At 40.0% G+C, this 23639-nt stretch overlaps 1 protein-coding gene and 1 long non-coding RNA gene across 2 annotated transcripts in view; one reads left to right on the top strand and one right to left on the bottom strand.

Annotated features, from left to right (window-relative positions):
* The window catches only part of LOC139745690 (uncharacterized), a 106458-nt gene that overhangs the window by 62201 nt on the left and 20618 nt on the right, over positions 1–23639 (bottom strand). Inside the window, exons 2-3 of the long non-coding RNA XR_011711916.1 lie at positions 19295–19394; positions 4005–4118 (exon numbers count right to left, since the gene is read on the bottom strand). This is a non-coding gene — a long non-coding RNA (uncharacterized lncRNA). The remainder of the gene's footprint in view (positions 1–4004; positions 4119–19294; positions 19395–23639) is intronic.
* Positions 1–23639, top strand: part of LOC139745688 (translation initiation factor eIF2 assembly protein-like) — a 41093-nt gene that overhangs the window by 1929 nt on the left and 15525 nt on the right. Inside the window, exons 2-5 of the mRNA XM_071656118.1 lie at positions 5195–5357; positions 5492–5587; positions 8614–8727; positions 15875–15995. Coding sequence (XP_071512219.1) covers positions 5195–5357; positions 5492–5587; positions 8614–8727; positions 15875–15995 — 494 coding nt within the window. The remainder of the gene's footprint in view (positions 1–5194; positions 5358–5491; positions 5588–8613; positions 8728–15874; positions 15996–23639) is intronic.

Raw genomic sequence — 23639 nt, 5'->3', positions numbered from 1 at the left:
TTTACTATATTTTTAGACATCTAAACTCACTGTTTACATCTTATATTTAATGATGCATGGCACCAGCCAGTGAGGAGATCTCAATAATGAAGAAAATTATCCATTATTAGAACTCACATGTCATTTGTAGCATTTAGACGAGCAATTCATCTTCTCATTTTTAAATGCAGTAGTATTTTACGTTCCATTATGATGATACACCCAACATTTGACCTGTTTCTCATAACCATACTTTGAGATGGGTTACTTGATATCTAATGATAACAAATAATAAGTTATTGATGGATAAATGGAAAGGAGACTTGTGCGAGGAAGTACCAGGAGATCCTGATTGAGTGTAGAATGGCAAAAGGTGAGAGCAAATGACGTAAGGAGAGTGGGGGCGAAGGAATGGGGTGTATTCAGGGAAGCAATGACAGGTTGCGCAATAGATGCATGTGGCATGAGAAAGGTGGGAGGTGGGCAGATTAGAAAGGGTAGTGAGAGGTGGGATGGAGGAGTAAGATTGTTAGTGAAGGAGAAGAGAGAGGTGTTTGGACGATTTTTGCAGAGAAGTAGTGCAAATGACTGGGAGATGTATAAAAAAAAGCAGCAGGAGGTTAAGAGAAATGTGCAAGAGGTGAAAAAGAGGGCAAATGAGAATTGGGGTAAGAGAGTATCATTGAGTTTTAGTTAGAATAAAAAGATGTTTTGGAAGGAGGTAAATAACGTGCGTAAGACAAGAGAACAAATGAGAACATCGGTGAAGGGGGGAAAATGGGTAGGAAATACCAAGTAGTGATGAGTGATGGAGTGAGTGAGTATTTTGAAAGTTTGTTGAATGTGTTTAATGATACAGTGGCAAATATAGGGTGTTTTGGTTGGGGTGGTATGCAAAGTGAGAGGGTCTGGGAAAATGGTTTGGTAAACAGAGAAGAGGTAGTAAAAGCTTTGTGGAAGATGAAAGCCGGTAAGGTGGAAGGTATGGATGGTAATGCAGTAGAATTTATTAAGAAAAGGGGTGACTTTGTTGTTGATTGGTTAGTAAGGATATTCAATGTATGTATGGATCATGATGAAATGCCTGAGGATTGGTGGAATGCATGCCTAGTGCCACTGTACAAAGGCAAAGGGGATAAAAGTGAGTGTTCAAATTACAGAGGCATAAGGTTGTTGAGTATTCCTGGGAAATTATTTGAGAGGGTACTGATTGAAAGGGTAAATGCATGTACAGAGCATCAGATTGGGGAAGAGCAATGTGGTTTCAGAAGTGGTAGAGGATGTGTGGATCAGGTGCTTGCTTTGAAGAATGTATGTGAGGAATACTTAGAAAAACAGATGGATTTGTGTGTAGCATTTATGGCTCTGGAGAAGGCATATGGTAGGGTTGATAGAAAGATGGAAGATTTTAAGAGTATGGAGTGGGAGGTAATCTGCTTGAAGCAGCGAAAAGTATTTACCAAGGATGTAAGGCATGTGCATGAGTAAGAAGAGAGGAGAATGATTGGCTCCCAGTGAATGTCAGTCTGCGGAAGGGTTGTTTGATGCTCCCTTGGTTATTTGTTTATGGATGGGGTGGTTAGGGAGATGAATGCAAGAGTTTGGAGATTATGGTGAGTATGCAGTCTGTTGAGTATGATAGGGCCTGGGAAGCAAGTCACTTGTTGTTCGCCGATAGTACAGCCCTGGTGGCTGATTTGAGTGAGAAACTGCAGAGGTTGGTGACTGAATTTGGAAAAGTGCATTAAAGGAGAAAGTTGAGAGTAAATGTCAATAAGAACAAGGTTGTTAGGTTTAGTAAGGTTGAGAGACAAGTTAACTGGAATGTAAGTGTGAATGGAGAAAAACTGGGAGGAAGTGAAGTGTTTTAGATGTCTGGGAGTGGACTCAGGAGCGAATGGAACTATGGAAGTGGGAATGATTCACATAGCTGGGGAGGGGGCGAAGGTTCTGGGGGCGATGAAAAATGTGTGAAAGGTGAAAACATTATCTCGGAGAGCAAAAATTGGTATGTTTGACAGAATAGTAATTCCAGCAATTTTATATGGTTGCGGGGCATGGGCTATAAGTAGGGTGGTGCAGAGGAGGGTGGATGTGTTGGAAATGAAATGTTTTAGGACAACATGTGGTATGAGATGGTTTGATCAAGTAAATAATGAAAGGGGTAAGAGAGATGTTCGGAAATAAAAAGAGTGTGGTTGAGAGAGTAGGAGAGTGTGTTGAAGTGGTTTAGACATATGGAGAGAATGAGTGAGGAAAGATTGACAAATAGGATATATATTTCAGAGGTTGAGGGAAGAAGGAGATGCAGGAGACCAAATTGGAGATGAAATGATGGAGTGAAATGATTTTGAGTGATCGAGGCCTGAACAAACAGGAAGGTGAGAGGCATGCAAGGAATAGAGGGAATTGGAATGATATGTTATACTAGGGTCAATGTGCTGTCAGTGGACTGAATCAGGGCATGTGAAATGTCTGGGGTAAACCATGAAAAGTTCTGTGAGGCCTGGATGTGGATACGAGCTGTGGTTTCAGTGCATTACACATTACAGTTAGAGATTGAGTGTGGACGAATGTGACCTTTTTTGTCTGCTTTCGTGGCGCTACCTTGCTGAAGCAGGGGATAGTGATGCTGTCTTCTGTTGGGCAGGGTAGCACCAGGAATAGATGAAGGCAAGCAAAAGTATGAATATGCACATATTTATATGTGAATATGTCTGTGTATATGTATGTATATTTTGACATGTATATGTGCATGTATGAGCACTTTTTAGTTATTATACTTGATCACCGTCCCCACGTCAGTGAGGTAGCACTGGAAAACAGACGAGGAATGGCCCAACCCCACCCACATATACATACATAAATGCCCATACACATACATATACATTTCAACATATACATACATATACATACACAGACATGTACACATATACACATGCATATATATTCATACTTGCTGCCTTCATCTATTCCCGTCGCTACCCCGCCACACATGAAATAGCTCTCACACACAGACACACACACACACTTCCAGCAAGTTAGCGGCAGGAAAAGACAAAAGAAAAAGGCCACATTCGTTCACTCTCAGTCTCTAGCTGTCATATGTAATGCACCAAAACCACTTCTCCTTTTCCACATCCAGGCTCCACAGACCTTTCCATGGTTCACCCCAGATGCTTCACATTCCCTGGTTCAATTCATTGACAGCACATTGACCCCAGTATACCACATCGTTCCAATTCACTCTATTCCTTGCATGCCTTTTACCTTCCTTTATGTTCAGGCCCCAGCCACTCAAAATCTTTTTCACTCCAACCTTCCACCTCCAATTTGGTCTCCCGCTTCTCCTTTCCTCCACCTCTGACACACATATCCTCTTTGTGAATCTTTCCTCACTCATTCTCTCCATGTGTCCAAACCATTTCAACACACCTTCTTCTGCTCTCTCAACCACACTCTTTTTATTACCATACATCTCTCTTACCTTTTCATTACTTACTCGGTTAAACCACCTCACACCACATATTGTCCTCAAACATTTCATTTCCACCACATCCACCCTCCTCTGCATGACCCTATCTATAGCCCATGTCTTGCAACCATATAACATAGTTGGAACCACTATTCCATCATACATACCCATTTTTGCTCTCCAAGATAATGTTCTTGCCTTCCACACATTCTTCAATGCTCCCAGAACCTTCGCCCCCTTCCCCACCCTGTGAGTCACTTCCGCTTCCATGGTTCCATTTGCTGCTACGTTCACTCCCAGATATCTAAAACACTTTACTTCCTCCAGTTTTTCTCCATTGAGCATTTATGTTTATATATGTGTATATGAGTGAATGGGCCATGCTTCATCTGTTTCCTGGTGCTAAATTGCTGATGTGGGAGATGGTGATCAAGTATAATAAAAATGAATAAATAATTAATGTTAGAAAAATCACATTCTTATTTGGACTTTACACTAAACATTGAGTTCATAAACACATGGTTATGAAATACTTCAATTTTTCACTCACCATCTCTCTTCTTCAAACCCTGTTGACCCATGAAAGGTGGTTGTTTCTTAAGGCTTCACACACCTGCAGCATTTGTACCATTTTCTTGAAGATTGCATCATGAAATGTTGATTACTGTAAAGGCAAATAATAAGCATTATTTTCTCAAAATTAGTTAGCATACTATTTCACAGTACATTCTTTCATCAGCTCTAGACATTTGTCAAAAGTCTTTTCAGTTTATGACACCATGATGGTCTATAAAACACCTTGAACAACATTTACATGCATTAATGTTTTTGATACTGCCCTGCCACAGTTTTTTAAAGTGACCGATGTAGCTGTGGAAAAACATGTCCTAGTTAAAGGCCATCTTTGGTGGTAAGAATGAAATGAGAGAAAAATATAGAAATTAATCAAATGTCTGCAGATGTTTGTAACCCTGACTCTTTAAGGTAGAAAGATTATAGGAAGAGGGAATAATGAAAGGTGGAAGAAAATTTCACAGCATAGCTGTTTGGGGGAAAGAAGGAGGTATCATGATGGTCAGTCCTTGAATGGCCACTTTTCATACAGAAATAGGTGTTAGCAACAGCCAGAAACATATCTCAGTTGAAAGCCTTGGGTGAGGATACATGCAGACAGCTTGTGAAAACAGTATCCAAAATGATATCTGTAGAATAGAGAGAGCAATCATAGATATGGTGCTCTTTGATTAGCCAGTTTACAGTAGTCAAGTGCCAGTAATGCACCAGTCTGAAAGCAACTCCACTCAACCTCCAGTTCCTTGATCCACCAGTTTTGTAAAGAAGCATATGTACCTATTAGGATTTATCATTACTCAGTTGAAGAAGACTGTCAGAACTATTCAAGAAGAATAAGTTCCTTACACACTTTTAGTTTTCCATGTTACTTTTTTACTCTGTGCAAATATTATTTATATTGATAAGAATTTGGACATTTGAGAAAGTGTCTGCAGGTATTTACGTGTACTGTACTTTTTGTATCATATCTTTATGATTATTTTGTGATTAAGAAGTAGACATGCCACGACCTTAGCATCAGAAAAAGTTCTTGAGCTAATGTGTATTAACTGATGGATGAGTAGCATTCTAAAACATATTGGAAATCATTTCAAGTAACAGCCAACTTGAATAATTTCCAATGATATTATGATAATGTAAAAATATTGTGATTCCCTTATTCCTCAGCATTGTATTGCCCATGACTCCGGAGGTGTTGGCCTACATGCAAGATAATGGAACCCTTGTTCTTCCTGAAGGTTCACAGCCAGAGCCAACATATAAGAGGAATGAAGAAGAAGAGGAAGAAGATGACTGGGATCATTGTGAGACATCAGGCTGTGTTGTGGAAGTTAGTAACTCCTCTTAATGTAAAGTAAAACTTATTCATGCAGTTTCAGCTTTTATATGATGCATGTCAGGTTTATTACAAGTGCTTTGTATGTACCATAACAAATACTCATTTTTCTTTAATCCTGGTTATAGGGTCCAAAGTTTGAAGAGTACAATAACAAGTTAAAGGAGGCCATCAAGAAGCTAGGAGGAAGTGTCTTCCCAAAACTTAACTGGAGCTCACCAAAGGTAAAATGAAAATTTATGAAAGTGTACTTGCTAGTAAAGATTTTAAATATTTTTTCTGTAATCTTGATATCAGATGAAAAGAAAAAACATAACTCAGAAATGATGTTGAATTTTTAAGAATGAAAAAGGTAGATATACCAAAATACAAGTGATAAAGGAGAGTAACCATACCCACTGGTAACTTCAATAGTTTAATAGTAAAGGTTTATCTTTATTTTGCTTGTGATATATATCAGTCTGTATATCTGTCATATCTCTGATGCGTGTTCTCACCTGGAACTCCCTCAATGAATATCCATAACTATTGAACTACAATTCTGCTTCTTAGCCTTTAGTGTCTTACACTTAACAGGCCACTGGCAGAGGGCAACTCTAGCACAGTGTTTACTGAGGCTTCTACCAAATGCTCTTACTGACTACGTCTACATAATGCTTTTGTTTAATATCCCTACATACCACTTCTACCTAACGTTTCTACCTAATGCACCTGCCTTGGTGTTCCCTACTTCTTCTGTCTATTGTTCCTACCATTTTGCCAAAAGGCAGGGCTAGCACACAGTGATCACCACAGGAAAATCTAGAATTACAAAGAATAAGCAGTGTGAGTTAAGTGCTAACAAGTGTTGTGTATGACAAGGAGAGATTATATGTTTGTGGACAGAATGCTAGTAGTTCACATGTTGGTGAGGCAGAAAGAAAAGACAGCTACCTGGGTCAGAGGAATGCAACTTGACAACCACTAAAGTGCTGGCTCATTATGCAGTGCCAGGAACAAATGAAGAAAGGCCACATCTGCTCACATCCATTCTCTAGCTGTCATGTTGTGTAATGCACTTAAACCATAGCTACCTGTGTACATCTATGCCCTGTGGACCCCTCCATGGTTTACCCTGGATGCTACATATTCCCTGGTTCAGGCCATTGACAGCACTTAGACCCCAGTCCATCACATCGTTCCAATTCACTCCGTCCCATGCACGCCTTTCACCCTACTGTATGTTCAGATCGCTCAAAATCTCCTTCACTTGATCCTTCCATCTCCATTTTGTTCTCCCCTGCATCTTCCTCTTGTAGAGAGTTGGGCAGATTAGAAAGGGTAGTGACTGGTTGGATGAAGGAGTAAAGGTTCTTATGAAAGAGAAAAGAGAGGCATTTGGGTGGTACGTACAGGGAAGGAGTGCTAATGACTAGGGGGATGTATAAGAGAAAGCAGCAGGAGGCTAAGAGGAAGGTGCAGGGGTTGAAAAAAGGGGTGAGTGAGTACCAGTAAACTCTAGGGAGGATAAGAAAATGTTTTGGAAGGAGACAAAAAGTGGAAAAGACAAAACAACAAATGGGAACACTGGTGAAAGGGGCTAAAGGGGAAGTGATATCAGGTAGTGATGAAGTGAGGAGGAGATGGAGTGGTTATTTTGAAGAACTGTTTAATGTATTTGATGATATGGCAGATGTAGGGTGTTTTGGGCAGAGGTGGCATGCAAGTGAGAAGCATGGAGAGTGGTTTGGTGAAGACGAAATGTGGCAAGGCTGCTGGATTAAATGGTATTGCAGTTGAATTTATTAAGAAAGGGGGTGGCTCTATTGTTGATTGGTTGTTAACGATTTTCAATGTATGTAAGGATCATGGTGAAGTGCCTGAGGATTGGGAGAACACATGAATAGTGGATAAAGGTGAGTGTTCAAACTACTGAGGCATACACCTGGAAAGTTGTATGGAAGGGTATTGATTGAGAGGATGAAGGCATGTACAGAGCATCAGAGTGGCAAGGAGCTGTGTAGTTTCAGAAGTGGTTGAGGATGTGTGGATCAGGTGTTTGCTTTAAAGAATGTGAGAAATATTTAGAAAAACAGATGGATTTGTTTGTTGTGCTTATGGAACTGAGAAGGCATATGATAGGGTTGATAGAGATGCTTTGTGGAAAGTCTTAAGAATATACGGTATGGGAAAAAAAAGCTGCTAGAGGCAGTAAGTTTTATCAAAGGTGTAAGGCTGGTGGACAAGTAGAAGAGAGGAGAGTGAATGGTTCCAAGTGAGAGTTGGTCTGTGGTAGGTTGTTTGATGTCACCATGGTTGTCCAGTTTGTTTATGGATGGGTTGATGATTGAGGAAAATTCAAGAGTCTTGGAGAAAGGGGTGAAATGCAGTCTGTGAAGGATGAGATGGCCTGAGAAGTGTCAGTTGTTGTTTGCTGATGAAAAAGCACCGTTGGCAGATTCAAATGTGAAACTGCAGAAGTTTATGACTGAGTTTGGAAGAGTGTTTGAAAGGAGAAAGCTAAGGTAAATGTGAATAAAAGCAAGGTTATTAGGTTCAGCAGGATTAAGGGACGAGTGCATTTGAATGGAAAAAAATGGAAAAAAATTGGAGGAATTGAAGTGTTTTAGTTATCTGGGTGTGAACATTACTGCGAATGGAGTCATAGGGTGGGGAAGGGGGCAAAGGTTTTAGGAGCACTGAAAAATGTGTCGAAAGAGAGAGTCACACGATTAAACCACCTCACACCAAATGTTGTCCTCAAGCATTTAATTTCCAACACATCCGTATATCATATATATTTCTTACCAAGTGCAAGTCGCTAGTCTAATTGCCATTTCCCTTCCCACTTTATCATGCTTGCTCTGTTAGACATGACCAGAGAGTGAGCATTGAAAACATGCATTGCCTCTCTTCGCAGATAGGAATTTTCTTTCTTGTGGCCCTACTTCCCTCTTTTCTAAGCAAGAGAGAATCTGGTTGCTTGTCTGAGTGATAAATTTTTCATGACTTTGCTGCCTGTGAAAATCATTGACTCAAAGCTTAGAAGTACTGTAAGGGGTTGAATGCATGTTTCCTCATATTCCTTGGCTTGTTTGTGCTGTTTTCTTTTGATTTATGTTTGTATTCTCCATTTTGATGGACTAGTAGGCACCATTGGAAAGTATTGCTAACAGAGAAAAATAATCTCTTGTGAAAGAAACTTCCCTTTCATGTGTGTAGGAATGATTTCAAAACTAAGCATGTCACAATGTAATAATGATTGTTTCAGGATGCTTCATGGATTGCCCTCAACAATTCTCTCCGATGTTGCACTCCCGGGGATGTTTACCTCCTTCTGAAGAGTAGCACTTTTGTCACCCATGACCTCACTTCCCCATTCAAGGTTTGACATATCATTTGTGAAAGCAGAAACTTTTTATCGTTTAGATTTTGTTCTGACAATATATTACAGGTACACCACTGATTTTCTGGCACTCTTGGTTCCAAAGCCTTGCCGAATTAACCATTTTGCCGGACCAACCATGTCACGTAACAATGATTCATAAACACACCTCTAACTCACAAATTATACATCTCCCATGTGTCTAAGGTATACCATGGACTATCTGAAATTTACAGTAAACAAATATTAAATGTAAATTAAATATATAATTGTAATACATTATACACCTGCTTAGAACTGAGCTGCACATCAGCTACAAGTTTTACAAATTCGCCCACATACTCGGCAGCTCCTTCATGGTTTGTAGACTGCTTTTCTCAGCACACTTTATTCATGGAAATTCCATGACACTTCTTGAATCTTTGGATCCATCCTTCACTATAGTCACGCTCATGTTTTAATTTAAGTTCTTTATGGAACAACTTAGCCTGGTCCATTATCATGCTACCTGACAAGTCCACTCCATCACTCCGATGCTGTCAAAACCATTCCATCATCACTTGATCTCTCTTAGTTTTTCTGATCGTCATTTGCTTCGTGGAATCGCTGTCAGAATAGAATTTCAATATTTTCTCCCTTTACTTACATAAACAGCTGATTAACCAATACTGTAGATGTCACACAACTTACGCACCGAAACACCATGGTTCTACTTTATCTTGGATCGATAATGGACTGGTGTTTACGTTTGACACTACGACTGACACTCTCATATGTCTTAGAGGCCATAGCTAGGGTTGAATTTAAGCAAAATAAGCTAAGAATCTCACAAAATTGCAGTATCACCACCAACAAGTGCAGTGTAAAGAATGTAAAGAAGCACACCCTACACATAATGCCATCTGTGGCTGCCCAGTAAACTAGTCTGGCGGCTGTGGTAATTTCAAGTTCCCTCATGTACTTTTGACCAGACCAAAGGAGGTGCCAAACCATCAGTTGCTGGAAAATTGGTGGTGTACCTTTAGTAAGTTGTTCATGGTTTCATAGTACTGTCCTGTTTGAAAAAAGAGGATAAGTATTTCCACATGACTTCAGAAGAAAACTTAATGTATGCATTTTACCTTGCATGCTATTGTAGCCAGGAGTGGTTGAAGATATCTGTAAATGCTTGGACTGGAAATACGCCTCACAAATTATAGTGAATAACTCTGCCATTCCAATTCAGCCATAATGTGGCATCGTATTTATGTATCTTTAGTAGCTATTGTAGATGATTATCCTTTGTGTCTGTATAATGTGGTCTCGTTATTTTTTAGTTTTAGCAGATTTTTGTAGTTTTCTGTCTTACTAGGAGTCCCTGATTTATAACAGTTACATTCCAGGAAGCCCAGTTGCAAGTTGGGGCATTGTAAATCACTCATGATTCTGGTTCAAAGGGTGGTGTTTGTGCTTATTCCAACATCAACACACCTCTTGCATGCCTCAAGGACCTTGAATCTCCAAACTTTGAAGTTAGCTGGGTTAGATGTGTCTCCCAACTACCACAGTTTTCCTGTGTTTTTTCAGTTGCTCTCCTAAGTCTACAAATTTTATATCTTTCTTCAACTGTGTAGACTCCTGCCACGAGACTGTGGTATCCTGTCACCTGCAGGCTGAGATCCTCCACTGTAGGGATTTTAATGTTCACCACATGGAATGGTTGATTTCTTCCCATATGTATGATGGGGGGGGGGGGGGGGATTGAAGCCCTCATGTTCTCCATATCATTAATCTAGAGCAAATTATCTCCCACCCTACCCATATTCCTGACCACCATGACTACTCTCCTAATATTCTGGAACTGTTTTTCACCTCAAATCCATCCTGTTGCAGCTATACAGTCTCTCTGTAATTGATCCATCTGATCACACTGCCATAAATATATTTATTCTAACAGCCCCTCAACTGACTGGAATAAAATATGAAAACTCTTTTCTAACTTTCCTTGGGTAAATTACTCCATTATGTGGTTATGCTTCTGTCTCCGCCAAACACATAGTAGAAGTTATTGTTCAAAAAATGGAAGTATTTATATGCTCTTCCTCCAGGAGGACCTCTTCTTCCAATCCATGGTTCCACCTCTCCTGTTCTGAGGCCATTTAGGGAAGTGATCTGGCATATCAGGTTTATAAAAACTCTCCTTCCTCTGCATCTCATTCAGCTTTTATCATTGCCCATAATTGCAAGTATGTTGTCTGTAAGAAAGTGTTCTTTTATGTAAAGGAAGTGAGATAACCTCCCCTTGTTATACACTGATGGGTCTTCCTAGTCTGTAGCTAAGGATAATGCTGACAGCGGTTGCTCTACATTTCCTTTGCTGTACTGTAGTTATCTCTCCCATAGATCAAGCTACTCTCAATTGATTCCTGATTCTCATCTAACTCTGCCTTGGATGATCAACATTCCATCACCCCCTGATGCTCTTATTACTAATCCTATACTCCCCCTTGCAATCTCTTTTCAGCCTGTATGAAAAGCACTTTTCCCTATGAACACAAGCAAGGCTTATGGTCCTGATGGCATCCATCCCCATGTACTGAAAGAGCGTGCCTCTGAACTTGCACCTGTGCCTGTTCATCTGTTCCATTTCAGTTTAAGAACCAAAATTTTTCCTTCATATTTAAAGCATGTGTTGATACATCCCATAGGGTGATTGTTCTGCCCCCCTAACTATTGTCCTGTTGCTTTGACATCTATTACCTCCAGAGTTTTTGAATCCCTCCTCAAACCCCATATCCTTACACATCTTGAATCTCTGACCCACTACAAATCTTCATCCCAGCCTCCATAAGATAGTGATCAGAGATACCACAAGCTACCCCACTCAGCACATTTACATCCAGAAGTATATCTTGCATGGCTATCAATTAATGTGTAATCCAGTAATGCCTGCTGACCATCTTTCCTTCTCACATATGTATAATTATGTATAACCCTCTTTTTAAACCAAGTATTCCCAATCACAACTGCATTTTCGGCACACAGTTATACAAACTGTTCAGTATTTTTACTCATAACACTGAATACCCCATGCATCCCAGATCTACCCTCAGCTACCACATTTCTCACCTTTGCACCACCATCAACAACCTGTCAGCCTGAGTCCATCATCATCAATAACACTCCAGCTAAAGTCCATCATTAATCAGTACTATTTATTTATTTATTTTGCTTTGTCGCTGTCTCCCGCGTTAGCGAGGTAGCACAAGGAAACAGACGAAAGAAAGGCCCAACCCACCCGCATACACATGTATATACATACACGTCCACACACGCAAATATACATACCTATACATCTCAACGTATACATATATATATACACACACAGACATATACATATATACACATGTACATAATTCATACTGTCTGCCTTTATTCATTCCCATCGCCACCCCGCCACACATGAAAATAACAACCCCCTCCCCCCAAATGTGCGTAAGATAGCGCTAGGAAAAGACAACAAAGGCCACTTTCGTTCACACTCAGTCTCTAGCTGTCATGTAATAATGCACCGAAACCACAGCTCCCTTTCCACATCCAGGCCCCGACAGAACTTTCCATGGTTTATCCCAGACGCTTCACATGCCCTGGTTCAATCCATTGACAGCACGTCAGTACTATCACCAGCAATAATATTCCAACCCAAGTCCAAGACTATCAATGACATTCCAGCCCAAGTCTGTTGCCATCAATAACATCCCATCCTATGAAGTGTGATTGTTCCAACCTACCATAACTACCATCCTGTTGCTTTGACATCTATCATTTCCAAAGTCTTTGAGTCCCTACTCAACTCCCATATCCTTACACATCTTGAATCTCTGACCCGTCTACAAATCTTTACCCTCACCTCCACAAGATAGTGATCAGACATCCCAGCAGCTGCCCCACTCAGCACATTTACCTCCAAAAATCTAACTTTTGCATGGCTTTCATTTAATTTTTTTTCACACCATTCGCCATTTCCCGCATTAGCAAGGTAGCCTTAAGAACAGAGGACTGAGCCTTTGAGGGAATATCCTCTCTTGGCCCCCTTCTCTGTTCCTTCTTTTGGAAAATTAAAATCAAGAGGGGAGGATTTCCAGCCCCCTGCCCCCACCCCTTTTAGTCGCCTTCTACGACACACAGGGAATACATGGGAAGTGTTCTTTCTCCCTTATCCCCAGGGATATTTGATATGTAATCCAGTAATATCTGCTGACTATCTTACCTGCTTAAACATGTATACTTGTGTATATCCCTCTTTTTAAACCAATCACCACTCCTTTTTCAGCTCACTAATCTACAAACTGTTCAGTATTTCCATTCATAACACTGAATAACCCATGCTTCCCAAATATACCCTCAATTACCACATTACTCACCTTTGCATTTAAATCACCCATCACTAACACCTGGTCTCTTAAATCAAAACTGCTGACACACTCACTCAGCTGCTCCCAAAGCACTTGCCTCTCATGATCTTTCTTCTCAGGGCCAGGTGCATAAGCACTAATAATCATCCATCTCTCACCATCCACTTTTAGTTTTACTGACATCAATCTAGAATTTACTTCCTTACACTCTTATCACACACTCCCACAACTGCTTTGGGATTATTGCTACTCCTACCATAGCTCTTGTCCTCTCATCAACCCCTAACTTTACTTCTAAGACATTTCCAAACTGTTCTTCCCGTTTACCCTTGAGCTTTGTTTCATTCAGAGCCAGAACATCCAGGTTTCTTTCCTCAAACATACTACCTATCTCTCCTCTCTTCTCATCTTGGTTACATCAACACTCATTTGAACATCCCAGCCTGAGTCTTCGAGGATGATGAGCACCCCCTGCTTGGCTTCTTCTGTTCCTTTTTCAGAAATTGATAAAGAAGAATGGAAGGATTTCCAGCCCCTGCTCCTGTCCCCTTTAATTGCTTTTCAACACACAGGGAATACAGAGGTAGAATTCTTTCTCTCCCACCCCAAGGAAATACAGAAGAGATTAGTGAAAGTAAAGATATGAAATTACTGTATTACTATGTTTAACTTGGACTAAATTGCCATGGGTGCGTGCATTCCCATGCTTCCTGGCGTTCCTGTATTTAATAGTCATTCCATCTCCCATTCTCTCCATTTTTCTCTTAACATCTATATTGTTAATAGTTTGTGAGTAAGGTAATTAAATGATGAAGAGAAACATCTAACTGCAAATCTTGCATCATTAAGTACCAATTAATGGCAGTTTTTTCTAATTAGATAAAGAATGGTGTATTGGATTTAGGGAGCCACATTTGACATAGTGTGTACATCCATTATTGATCCCTTGTGATTTGGTTTGACGAAAAATTCTGTCCATTATGACAGAATGTGACAATTTCTGCAGAAATAGTGAAATGCTACACTTACTTTAGAGGTGGGAAATATCCAGTAATGGGTAAAATTGAAGATGATTGGTGAGAGTGTGCATTAAACCACATGCCTTTTTGTTTTCAAGCTGACTGCCAGTGTATGGGATTTAAATCGAAATGTTTTTGCAAATATTATCTTGGTGCAAAATGCATGATGAGTAAAACATACATAAAGTATCCTGATATATCATATTATTAAAGGAAAGCAATATTTTATATGCCAAAAATATGATTTTTTTGAAAATCTGTTGCAAAGAAAGCTCTTTTGTGTCTTTCTTCAAGTCTCTACAGTAATTCTCAAATATAATTGCAAAACTGCACATCAAGGCAGTGCAGATTGGGATCTCCTGTCTTGCTGTCATTTTCTTCAGCACACTGGGCTTGGTTTAGGTTTTATGTGTGATTTTCAGAGGCTGTGTGTACTTGATCCACTCTATGTAATTTGGGAATGATGTTGATATTGAGAGACAGATAGAGACATGCTCTCTCATGTACCCCCACTAAGATCTGTATGTTTGTGAATTTGCATAGATATGTTACCTGCGTATGTAGATGTATAAGTATGTATATGTGCATCTATGGGCATTTATGTATATTTATGTGTATATGAGTAGATGGGCCTTTCTTTGTCTGTTTCCTGGCGCTACCTTGCTGATGCAGGAAATGGCGATCAAGTATAATAAAAGACAATAATAAATGTTGCCTATATCTGAGTAATAATTTGGTTGTACCTTTACCAATATGATTGGAGGCTACAATGCGTTACTTGATGGGCTTACATAAGGCTTTGTAGATGAACATTTTACTGGTATGTAGTTCTGCTTTGATGATGGAAAAAGCAGAGATAACTGTGTGTCTTTCCACATATAACCCACAGTGTACTTTACAGTAACCAGCTGTACTAGGTCATGCTTAATTTTGATTATGTATATATATAATGATACTCATTTTATTGAATTTAAGTATCAAATTGGAGCTGAATTGATATACTGTTCTCTACATGCATATGACTTGACTAAATCCTGAACTTCATATTCCAATTTTTTCTGTAATCTGCTCTGCTAAATCTTATTGAATTTGATGGGAATTAAATTCAAGCTTTTTTATCTTCAAGGTACGTTTTATCTTCAGTGTAATTTGAAATCAAAACGAAGTTGTGCTTCTAAATATTGCCCTATATGTGTTACTTCATTGGGATCTCTGCTATTTGGCTGGACTTGATTCATCATATATTTTAACCTTACAAGGTAAACTTAGTCTTTTCTAACCTTAAGTTAGAGGTTGGAATTTGATTGCACTCTACATACATTCATTCTTTTGTTCCACATTGTAGTTTCAGATCTGTAGCTTAGTTCTTTTGCATTGGATTTTGACTATATTTGTTGAGATGAATTATATCAACCTTTTTGTATGTCCACATGTACATACTTTATTGAAGTATTTGATGACCTGCATTGCTTAATAATAATCTGAATCCTGTCAGAAATGCTCAGATTATTTTGGTAAGGATTAGATGCTGTAGGCATTTGTGATGCTCTAACTTACCTCCTTGCAAAGATATTTCTATGCGCAGGTCTGTGACTGTGTGACAGTAAATAATTGCCTCCTCAAGAGCTTAGTGAGGGCCAATAAGTGTATGGCAAAACATATCTTTATGAATACGGGCTATTTGTATTTGATTAATTTTGTGATTGGTATTTATAATAATCACATTTTTTTTAGGACTGTGATGATGTGAATGAGGCAGATACACGCCTTGACTACTACCTTGTTTTACGTAGATGGATGGAGATCAATCCAGCTCATGAGTTTCGCTGCTTTGTCAGGAATAAGGAACTAGTTGGTTAGTTGGACACGGTGATTGCTTGTACAGTGTGTAGTAAATATTCCCTAATTTGATCGGTCAGAATCTTTTATGTGTTTATTCCACTTAATGCATTGTTGATGGAATCAATAAGGGTTAGGTTTGTAGTTTCCCACATAATTTGCACGTGTTGTACAAAAGCTGCATGCCTGCAAGTGCTTTCAGCAGGTGGTATAAATTAATATGAATATGGAATTTGAAAGGAATAAGTGATGAATGTAACAGAAATTTTTAATGCTTTATGGAACTGTTACACTAGATACACGTGGTTTGTGTGAGAGGAATGAAGTGTAATGGGAAATTTTTTAATGGAATAGAGCAGTAGGTATGAAATTATTCATTTTAGATATCCACCCCAAGTAAATGGGAACAGCATTAATGAGATGTAGGTAGATTGCTGGCAATGGGATATGCACTTGCATGCATATGATGAGAAACTTCTTGCTCTTAAGGATTCCATCATTTTTCTACTTCTGATTTTAGTGCAGCCTCAAAGCTACAGGAGCTCAGCAGAATGAGTCCTCAGGTTGAATGTGATATAATGATAATTTGATCAGTGGAAGTAACTGAAGAGAAACATTTGAACTATTAATGAAATGTGTATTTCCCCAGTGTAGACAGAAATAATTGTGGGAATAGATTTCATAAATGTAAGTGTTGTAGAAGATTCAGTCTCTGCAGTTTTGTTTAAGGGTAGGGTATGAGTGGGAGGAACAAGTTCATGAAAAGTATTCTGTTGAAATTGGATATGGAATATATCTTGTTTATGACATTTTTCAAGCTCTTGTGACCTTATATACATGTTACCGATGGCAGACTTGAGACAATTTGATTTGTAACACAGTAGATAGTAAAATAAAAGATGGTTTATCAGCATTAGAATGAGGATTGTTTTGCAAAGAATTTTCAAATCTGATGATTCCCAGCTCTTAGGTAGTGTTTTTTGAAAGATGAGAGAACACTAAAAAAGGGATCAGTCAGGAAATTTTGATGTGAAGGATTCATACTCTACACCTTAGTGAATTAGATATGAAGCTTATTAGTTTTAGATTTATGAATGTAGTGGAGTGAGTGAAAGAAGATTTTAAGGAACACTTTTAAGGGAAGATAGAAAAGGATTTGCAGGATATTGAAAGGAAATAGAACAGACTTAGTACTGGGATGCTGAAAAGGGACTGGGCAGTATGGAAGAAGAGACAGTATGCAGGTCTTGAACTAATGTCAAAGCTAGGTAATGTAGGCAGACACTGAAGAGCACTTTAGATTTAGAAATACATGGAAAACTGAGAAAATTATTTTTGGGTTGAGAGGGATACATACTGGAAGATCAGACTGAGAGTTTGGTGAGGACTGATTATGAAGACCCTAAACTTCACCACCACCACACCCTACCCTCTTTATCCTCCATCCTAAACCTAATGCCCTTTACACACTACTTTCACTGTCCTTCACTCTAAACCTTACCCCAACACACTTATTTCATGGTGACCAATGTGGCACAGGTATACATACCCCAATCATGGGTATGTTGGGTGAAAAGAAAAAAGAGAGTACAGTATGAGACAAAGAATAAAAGGAATTAAATCATAGCTCTGTAGGTGTTTGTAGACCTAACTCTTAAAAGGTTTATAGGAAAAGGAAAAGAATAAAAAAGAAGGAGAATTACATAACTGTGCAGTACACATAAAGAAGGTACCATAATAATCAATCCTCTTGTGGCCAATCTCCACATGCCATGGGTCTGATCCTTGGTGACTGGGGGACATGTCCAGCCCTCCCCATTCTCGACTCTAAACCCCACCTCTTCCAACCCTCACCAACCTCAGCCCTACACCTTGCTTCACATCACACCTTCCCCATCCTTCTCTCTCCCCATGTGCAAGTATTGAGGGTCTGTGTGTCTGCTAGGATGTACTCCTTCCCAAGGTGTCAGTGGTCTCATGGTAGGCTAGAATTTGCCCAACATCCAGGGGTCCTTTGGTTTGCTAGAACCTGCCTCCTTTGGTGTTAAGAGTCCCAAGTTGTGCTAAAACTTGTCCCCTCCAAGTTTTAGTAGTCCCTTGGTTTGTTAGGACCTGCCTCCTCTGATGTTGGGGATCCTTAGGACTTTAAGGATGTGACATTCTCAAGTATCATGGGTTTATCATTCTGCAGGACCTGCTTTGTAAGGTGTCAAGGATACCTAGATTTGCCAGGATCTGCCTACCTCTGGTGTTAGGGATCTCTAGATCTGCTAGGGTCTGTAATCTGGGCATCAATAATGTGTAAATCTGCCAGGACCTGATCTCCTGAGGTGTCAACATCTGCCAGGACCTGCTTTCCAAGGGGCCTGTAGGTCTGTCTGGACCTCTTCCCTCTGGATGTTAGGGCTCCTTAGGTTTATTAGGATCTGAACCCGAGGTGTCAGGGGTCTCAAGGTCTGCCAGGACTTGCCCCCTTAGGGTAACAGGGTTACTTACGTCTGCCAGGATCTGCTTCCCAGTGGTATCCTAAGGTTTGCCAGGACCTGCCACTTGAGAATGATAAATGTGCACTTGGTGTACTCAGAATAACCTTAATACATTTCTAGGTATTCGAGTATTTCAGGTAAGGATAAGCCTTAAGATATATGCTTTCTTAACCTCAGAGTTCTGTTGATATTGACAGTTAATTGAAACCTCCAGACAAACTTTGCATCTGATATCAGGGTCATCTACTATGAGAAATCTGTCTTCAAGTCTTTGTATTTCTACCTATTAGCATTCCCTGAACAAGGGGATGATGTTTAGTGTAGGTTGATTATGGATGGCTTTTTGAGTTGTTTAACATAGCTATCATAGAGAAGAAGGGCTCAGATAGTGGAGTATTGACCCACCAGAGGACCACCTGCATATCTCATAGATGTTTGATCCTGCTGCCAGTAAAAGGGAGGGCTCACGTACTAAAATATTGGCTCCATCCCTGAACCTAGCAGCACTACAGTGGCTTTTGTGTTCCTTCCAAAATAACTTGTAGGACTCTGGGTGCTAATTTTTAAATGTTGGATAATTTTGCTTATATGGAGCTGCATTGGATTGGTGCCACCCAAACTTCTACCAACACTACTCTTAGATTCTGCTGTTTTTCTCTCCCCTTCTGCAACAGTCAATTTGTTAATTACTCTGTCTCTATTTCCTCCAGATCTTCTCTTTGAAATCTAACCATCCAAGGCTTCCTTCCCTCTTTAGTATCAAATCTCAGTCACTTTCTGCTGTTCAGGTTGTGTTTGTCTACTGCAGTACAAAACACAAGTTACATACCTTATGGATCTTGAGTCTCTCAGCTTTGATGCCCTCTGGTTCATGGTTTCCTTAACCTCTAAAACTTGCTTCTGATTTTCGTTTAGTTTCCCTCCTGAACCTGAAGAAAGCAGATGATAGGGTTTAGAAAGATGCTTTATGGAATGTTCTACAAATTCATGGTGTGGGAGGATAGTTACTATATGTAATGAGGTGGTTTTACTGGAATAGTTAGGCAAATGTGCATGTAAGAAAGGAGGAGGATCAGTGGTTCCAAGATTGGATGTATCTGCATCGTGGTTATGTGATGTCACCATGACTTTTTAATCTGTTTATGGATGGGTTTATGAGGGAGGTAAATGTAAGGGTCATGAAAAGGTGCAGGATCAACATCATACTGGTGGTTTTGGGATCTTGGAGGTGAGTCACTTGGAGTTTGCAGAAGACACAGCTTTGGTGAAGGATTAAAGAGGGAAGTTGCAGAAAGTGATGGTAAAGGTCAAGTTGAAAGGGGAAGTTGAGAACTACCATGAATAAAAGAAGAAAATTTATGAGGTTTAGCAGGGGGCAAGACTGTTTTGTTTGAGTGTGAGTTTGAATGAAAAGAGCCTGATGGAAGTGAAGTGTTTTAGGTACCTAAAAATAGATGGATCTGTGGGAGCTAAGTGAATCGTTAGGCAGGAGACAGGGCAAAGTTCCTGGTTGCATTGAGGTGTGTGTGGATGGAGAGTTCATTGGCTGCTTGTGTATGGATGTGACTTTTCTTTGTATGTTTCCTGGCACAACCTTGCTGATGCAGGGGGTGGCAATGCTGTTTCGAGGGGGTGGGATGGTACTGGAAATGGATAAAGGAGAGCATGACTATGAACACATGTGTATATGTATATGTATGCATGTGGCATGAGAAAGGTGGGAGGTGGGCAGATTAGAAAGGGTAGGGAGTGGTGGGATAAAGAAGTAAGATTGTTAGTGAAAGAGAAGAGAGAAGCATTTAGACGTTTTTTGCAGGGAAATAGTGCCAATGCCTGGGAGATGTATAAAAGAAAGAGGCAAGATGTCAAGAGAAAGGTGTAAGAGGTGAAAAAGAGGGCAGATGAGATTTGGGGAGAGAGTATCGTTAAATTTTAGGGAGAGTAAAAAGATGTTTTGGAAGGAGGTAAATAAAGTGTGTAAGACAAGAGAACAAATGGGAACATCAGTGAAGGGGGCAAATGGGAAGGTAATAACAAGTAGTGGTGAAGTGAGAGGGAGATGGAGTGAGTTTTTTTAATGTTTGTTGAATGTGTTTGATGAAAAAGTGGCAGATATAGGGTGTTTTGGTCGAGGTGGTGTGCGAAGTGAGAGGATCAGGGAGAATGACTTGGTAAACAGAGAAGAGGTAGTAAAAGCTTTGTGGAAGATGAAAGACGGTAAACAGAGAAGAGGTAGTAAAAGCTTTATGGAAGATGAAAGCCGGCAAGGCGATGGGTTTGGATGGTATTGTCGTGGAATTTATTAAAAAGGGGGTGATTGTGTTGTTGACTGGTTGGTGAGGATATTCAATGCATGTATGGTTCATGATGAAGTGCCTGAGGATTGGTGGAGTGCATGCATAGTGCCATAGCAAAAAAGGATAAGGGGATAAAGGTGAGTGTTCAAATTACAGAGGTGTAAGTTTGGTGAGTATTCGTGGGAAATTATATGGGAGGGTATTGATTGAGAGGGTCAAGGCTTGTACAGAGCATCAGATTGGGGAAGAGCAGTGTGGTTTCAGAAGGGTTAGAGGATGTGTGGATCAGGTCTTTGCTGTGAAGAATATATGTGAGAAATACTCAGAAAAACAGATGGATTTGTATGTAGCATTTTTGGATCTGAAGAAGGCATTATGATAGAGCTGATAGAGATGCTCTGTGGAAGGTATTAAGAGTATATGGTGTGGGAGGTAAGTTGCTAGAAGCATAGAAAAGTTTTATTGAGGATGTAAGGCATATGTAGGAGTAGGAAGAGAGAAATGTGATTGGTTCCCAGTGAATGTCAGTTTGCGGCAGGGGTGGGCTATGTCTCCATGGTGGTTTAATTTTTTTTATGGATGGGGTAGTTAGGGAGGTGAATGCAAGAGTTTTGGAGAGAGGGGCAAGTATGTAGTCTGTTATGGATGAGAGGGTTTGGGAAGTCAGTTTTTGTTTGCTGATTCGGGTGAGAAACTGCAGAAGTTGGTGACTGAGTTTGGTAAAGTGTGTGAAAGAAGAAAGCTTAGAGTGAATGTGAATAAGAGCAAGGTTATCAGGTTTAGTAGGGTTGAGGGACAAGTCAATTGGGAGGTAAGTTTGAATTGAGAAAAACTGGAGGAGGTGAAGTGTTTTAGATATCTGGGAGTGGATTTGGCAACGGATGGAACCATGACCTTCATCCAGTCCATGGTTCAACCATTCCAGCTCCAAGGCCATTCAGGCAAGGGATCAGGCATATTGGGCTAGGAAAAGCTCCCCTTTCTCAGGCTCTCATTCAGCTTTTATCACTGCCCCAAATCGCTACAAGCAAGTCATTCTTGAGGCGGTGTTCCTTTATTCAGAGGAAGTGCAATAACCTCTCCTCATCATCCACTTATAAGTCTTTATGGTCTTTAGTTAAGGGCATTTCTAATAACTGCTGTTGCTCTACCTTTCTTTCACTTTCCCATTCTGACGGTACTATAGCTGTCTCTTCCATAAACAAATCGACTTTCTTTGGTTCCTGTTTCTCCTCTAACTCCACCTTGGATGACTCTAACATTCCTTTACCCCCTGATGCTCCTCTTGCTAATCCTATGCCTCTTCCCGTAATCTCTTTTCAGACTGTCCGAAAAGCACTTCTTTCTCTGGACATATGCAAGGCTTGTGGTGCTGATAGCATCCATCCCCATATACTGAAAAAGTGTGCCTCTTAACTTGCACCTGTGCTTGCTCGTCTTTTCCGTTTGTTTAAAATCCAAAACTTTTCCTTGTCTTTGGAAGCATGCATTGATACATCCCATTCCTAAGAAGGATGACCATTCTGACCCCTCTAACTGTCATCCTATTGCTTTAACATCCACCATTTCCAGAGTTTTTGAATCCCTCCTCAAGTCCCATATTATTAAACACCTCGAAAATCACAGTCTTCTCTCTGGTGATATTCTTTCTTATCTTATGAATATCTGATCATCATACCTGAAAGATTTTGGGGAGTCGTGTAATTGCCCTTGACATATCTACGGCTTTTGACTGAGTGTGGCATCAGAGTGTCATCTCTAAGCTCCACTCTTTTGGCTTCCCTCCCTCACTTTGCTCCTTCATGTCTAGCTTCCTCTCTGGCCAATCTATCTCTGTGGTTGTTGATGGATCAGCCTCCCCCTTTCCTCCATCAACAGTAGTGTCCCTCAAGTTTGTGTCCTGTCCCCTCCACTTTTTCTCTTTTTTTTTTCAACGATCTCCTTTCCTGTAAAAATAATTCAGTGCACTCGCACACTGATGACTCAACACTGCATTCATCCACAGCCTTCATTTCTGCTCCGTCTTCTATCACTCAATCTTCATCTCATTATGACACAGCTTCCTCAATAGATTCTGACATGGGTAGGGTATCTCAGTGGTGTAGACAAAATCTTGTGAAATTTAATGCCTCCAAGACCCAGTTTCTACCCATTTTTATATCAAGAGCTCTTCTCAACTCTTGTCTCTTCTTTGACGGTTCTGTAATTCCAATTCTTGACCCAATGAACATACTTAGTATTACTGTAACATCCACTGTTTCTTGGAAGCTCACTTTACAGGAATAGCTAAGTCTACCTCTAAGAAACTGGGTGTCCTGTTTAGATGTCAAATTCTGCATCCTTACATGATGGAGTTGAGTCAAAGGCAGTCAGACTCATAAACTGTCCCAGGCTAACTTCCAAACTTGACCCCCTTCCCTATGCTGCAATGTTGGTTAATTTTCATTCTTCTATAGGTATTACTTTTGTTTTTACTCCCGAGAGCTGGCTGCTTGTGTGCCAACACCACTAGTTAGACCATGCAGTACTCAGCATGCTGCTGCATCACATGATTATTGTGTGGCCATCAGCAACTCAAGGGTGGGCCGTTTTGATACCTACTTCTTTCCCTTTATGTCAAGGCTTTGGAACTCACTACCTTTTCATGTCTTTCCCAATAATTGTGACCTGGCACATTTCAAAAGACAGGTTTTTCACTTTCTCCAAAATTCATAAATACCCTCCCTTGCCGTTTCTTTTTCTGTTTCATAATTCTCTCTATATTTCATTTAAGGCCCAGCCTTAATGTGGACTTTTGTTGGTGACTGGAGAATTCAGCATAGAAATAAAAAAAATATGTGGAGACAACAAGTTAGGAAAGGTTGGCAAAGAGGATCT

Source organism: Panulirus ornatus, chromosome 62 (genome assembly GCF_036320965.1).
Source record: "Panulirus ornatus isolate Po-2019 chromosome 62, ASM3632096v1, whole genome shotgun sequence".
In the NCBI taxonomy this organism is placed as follows: domain Eukaryota; kingdom Metazoa; phylum Arthropoda; class Malacostraca; order Decapoda; family Palinuridae; genus Panulirus; species Panulirus ornatus.
Note: the sequence above shows the minus strand (reverse complement) of the source record. Positions and strands in the feature narration are given on the sequence as shown.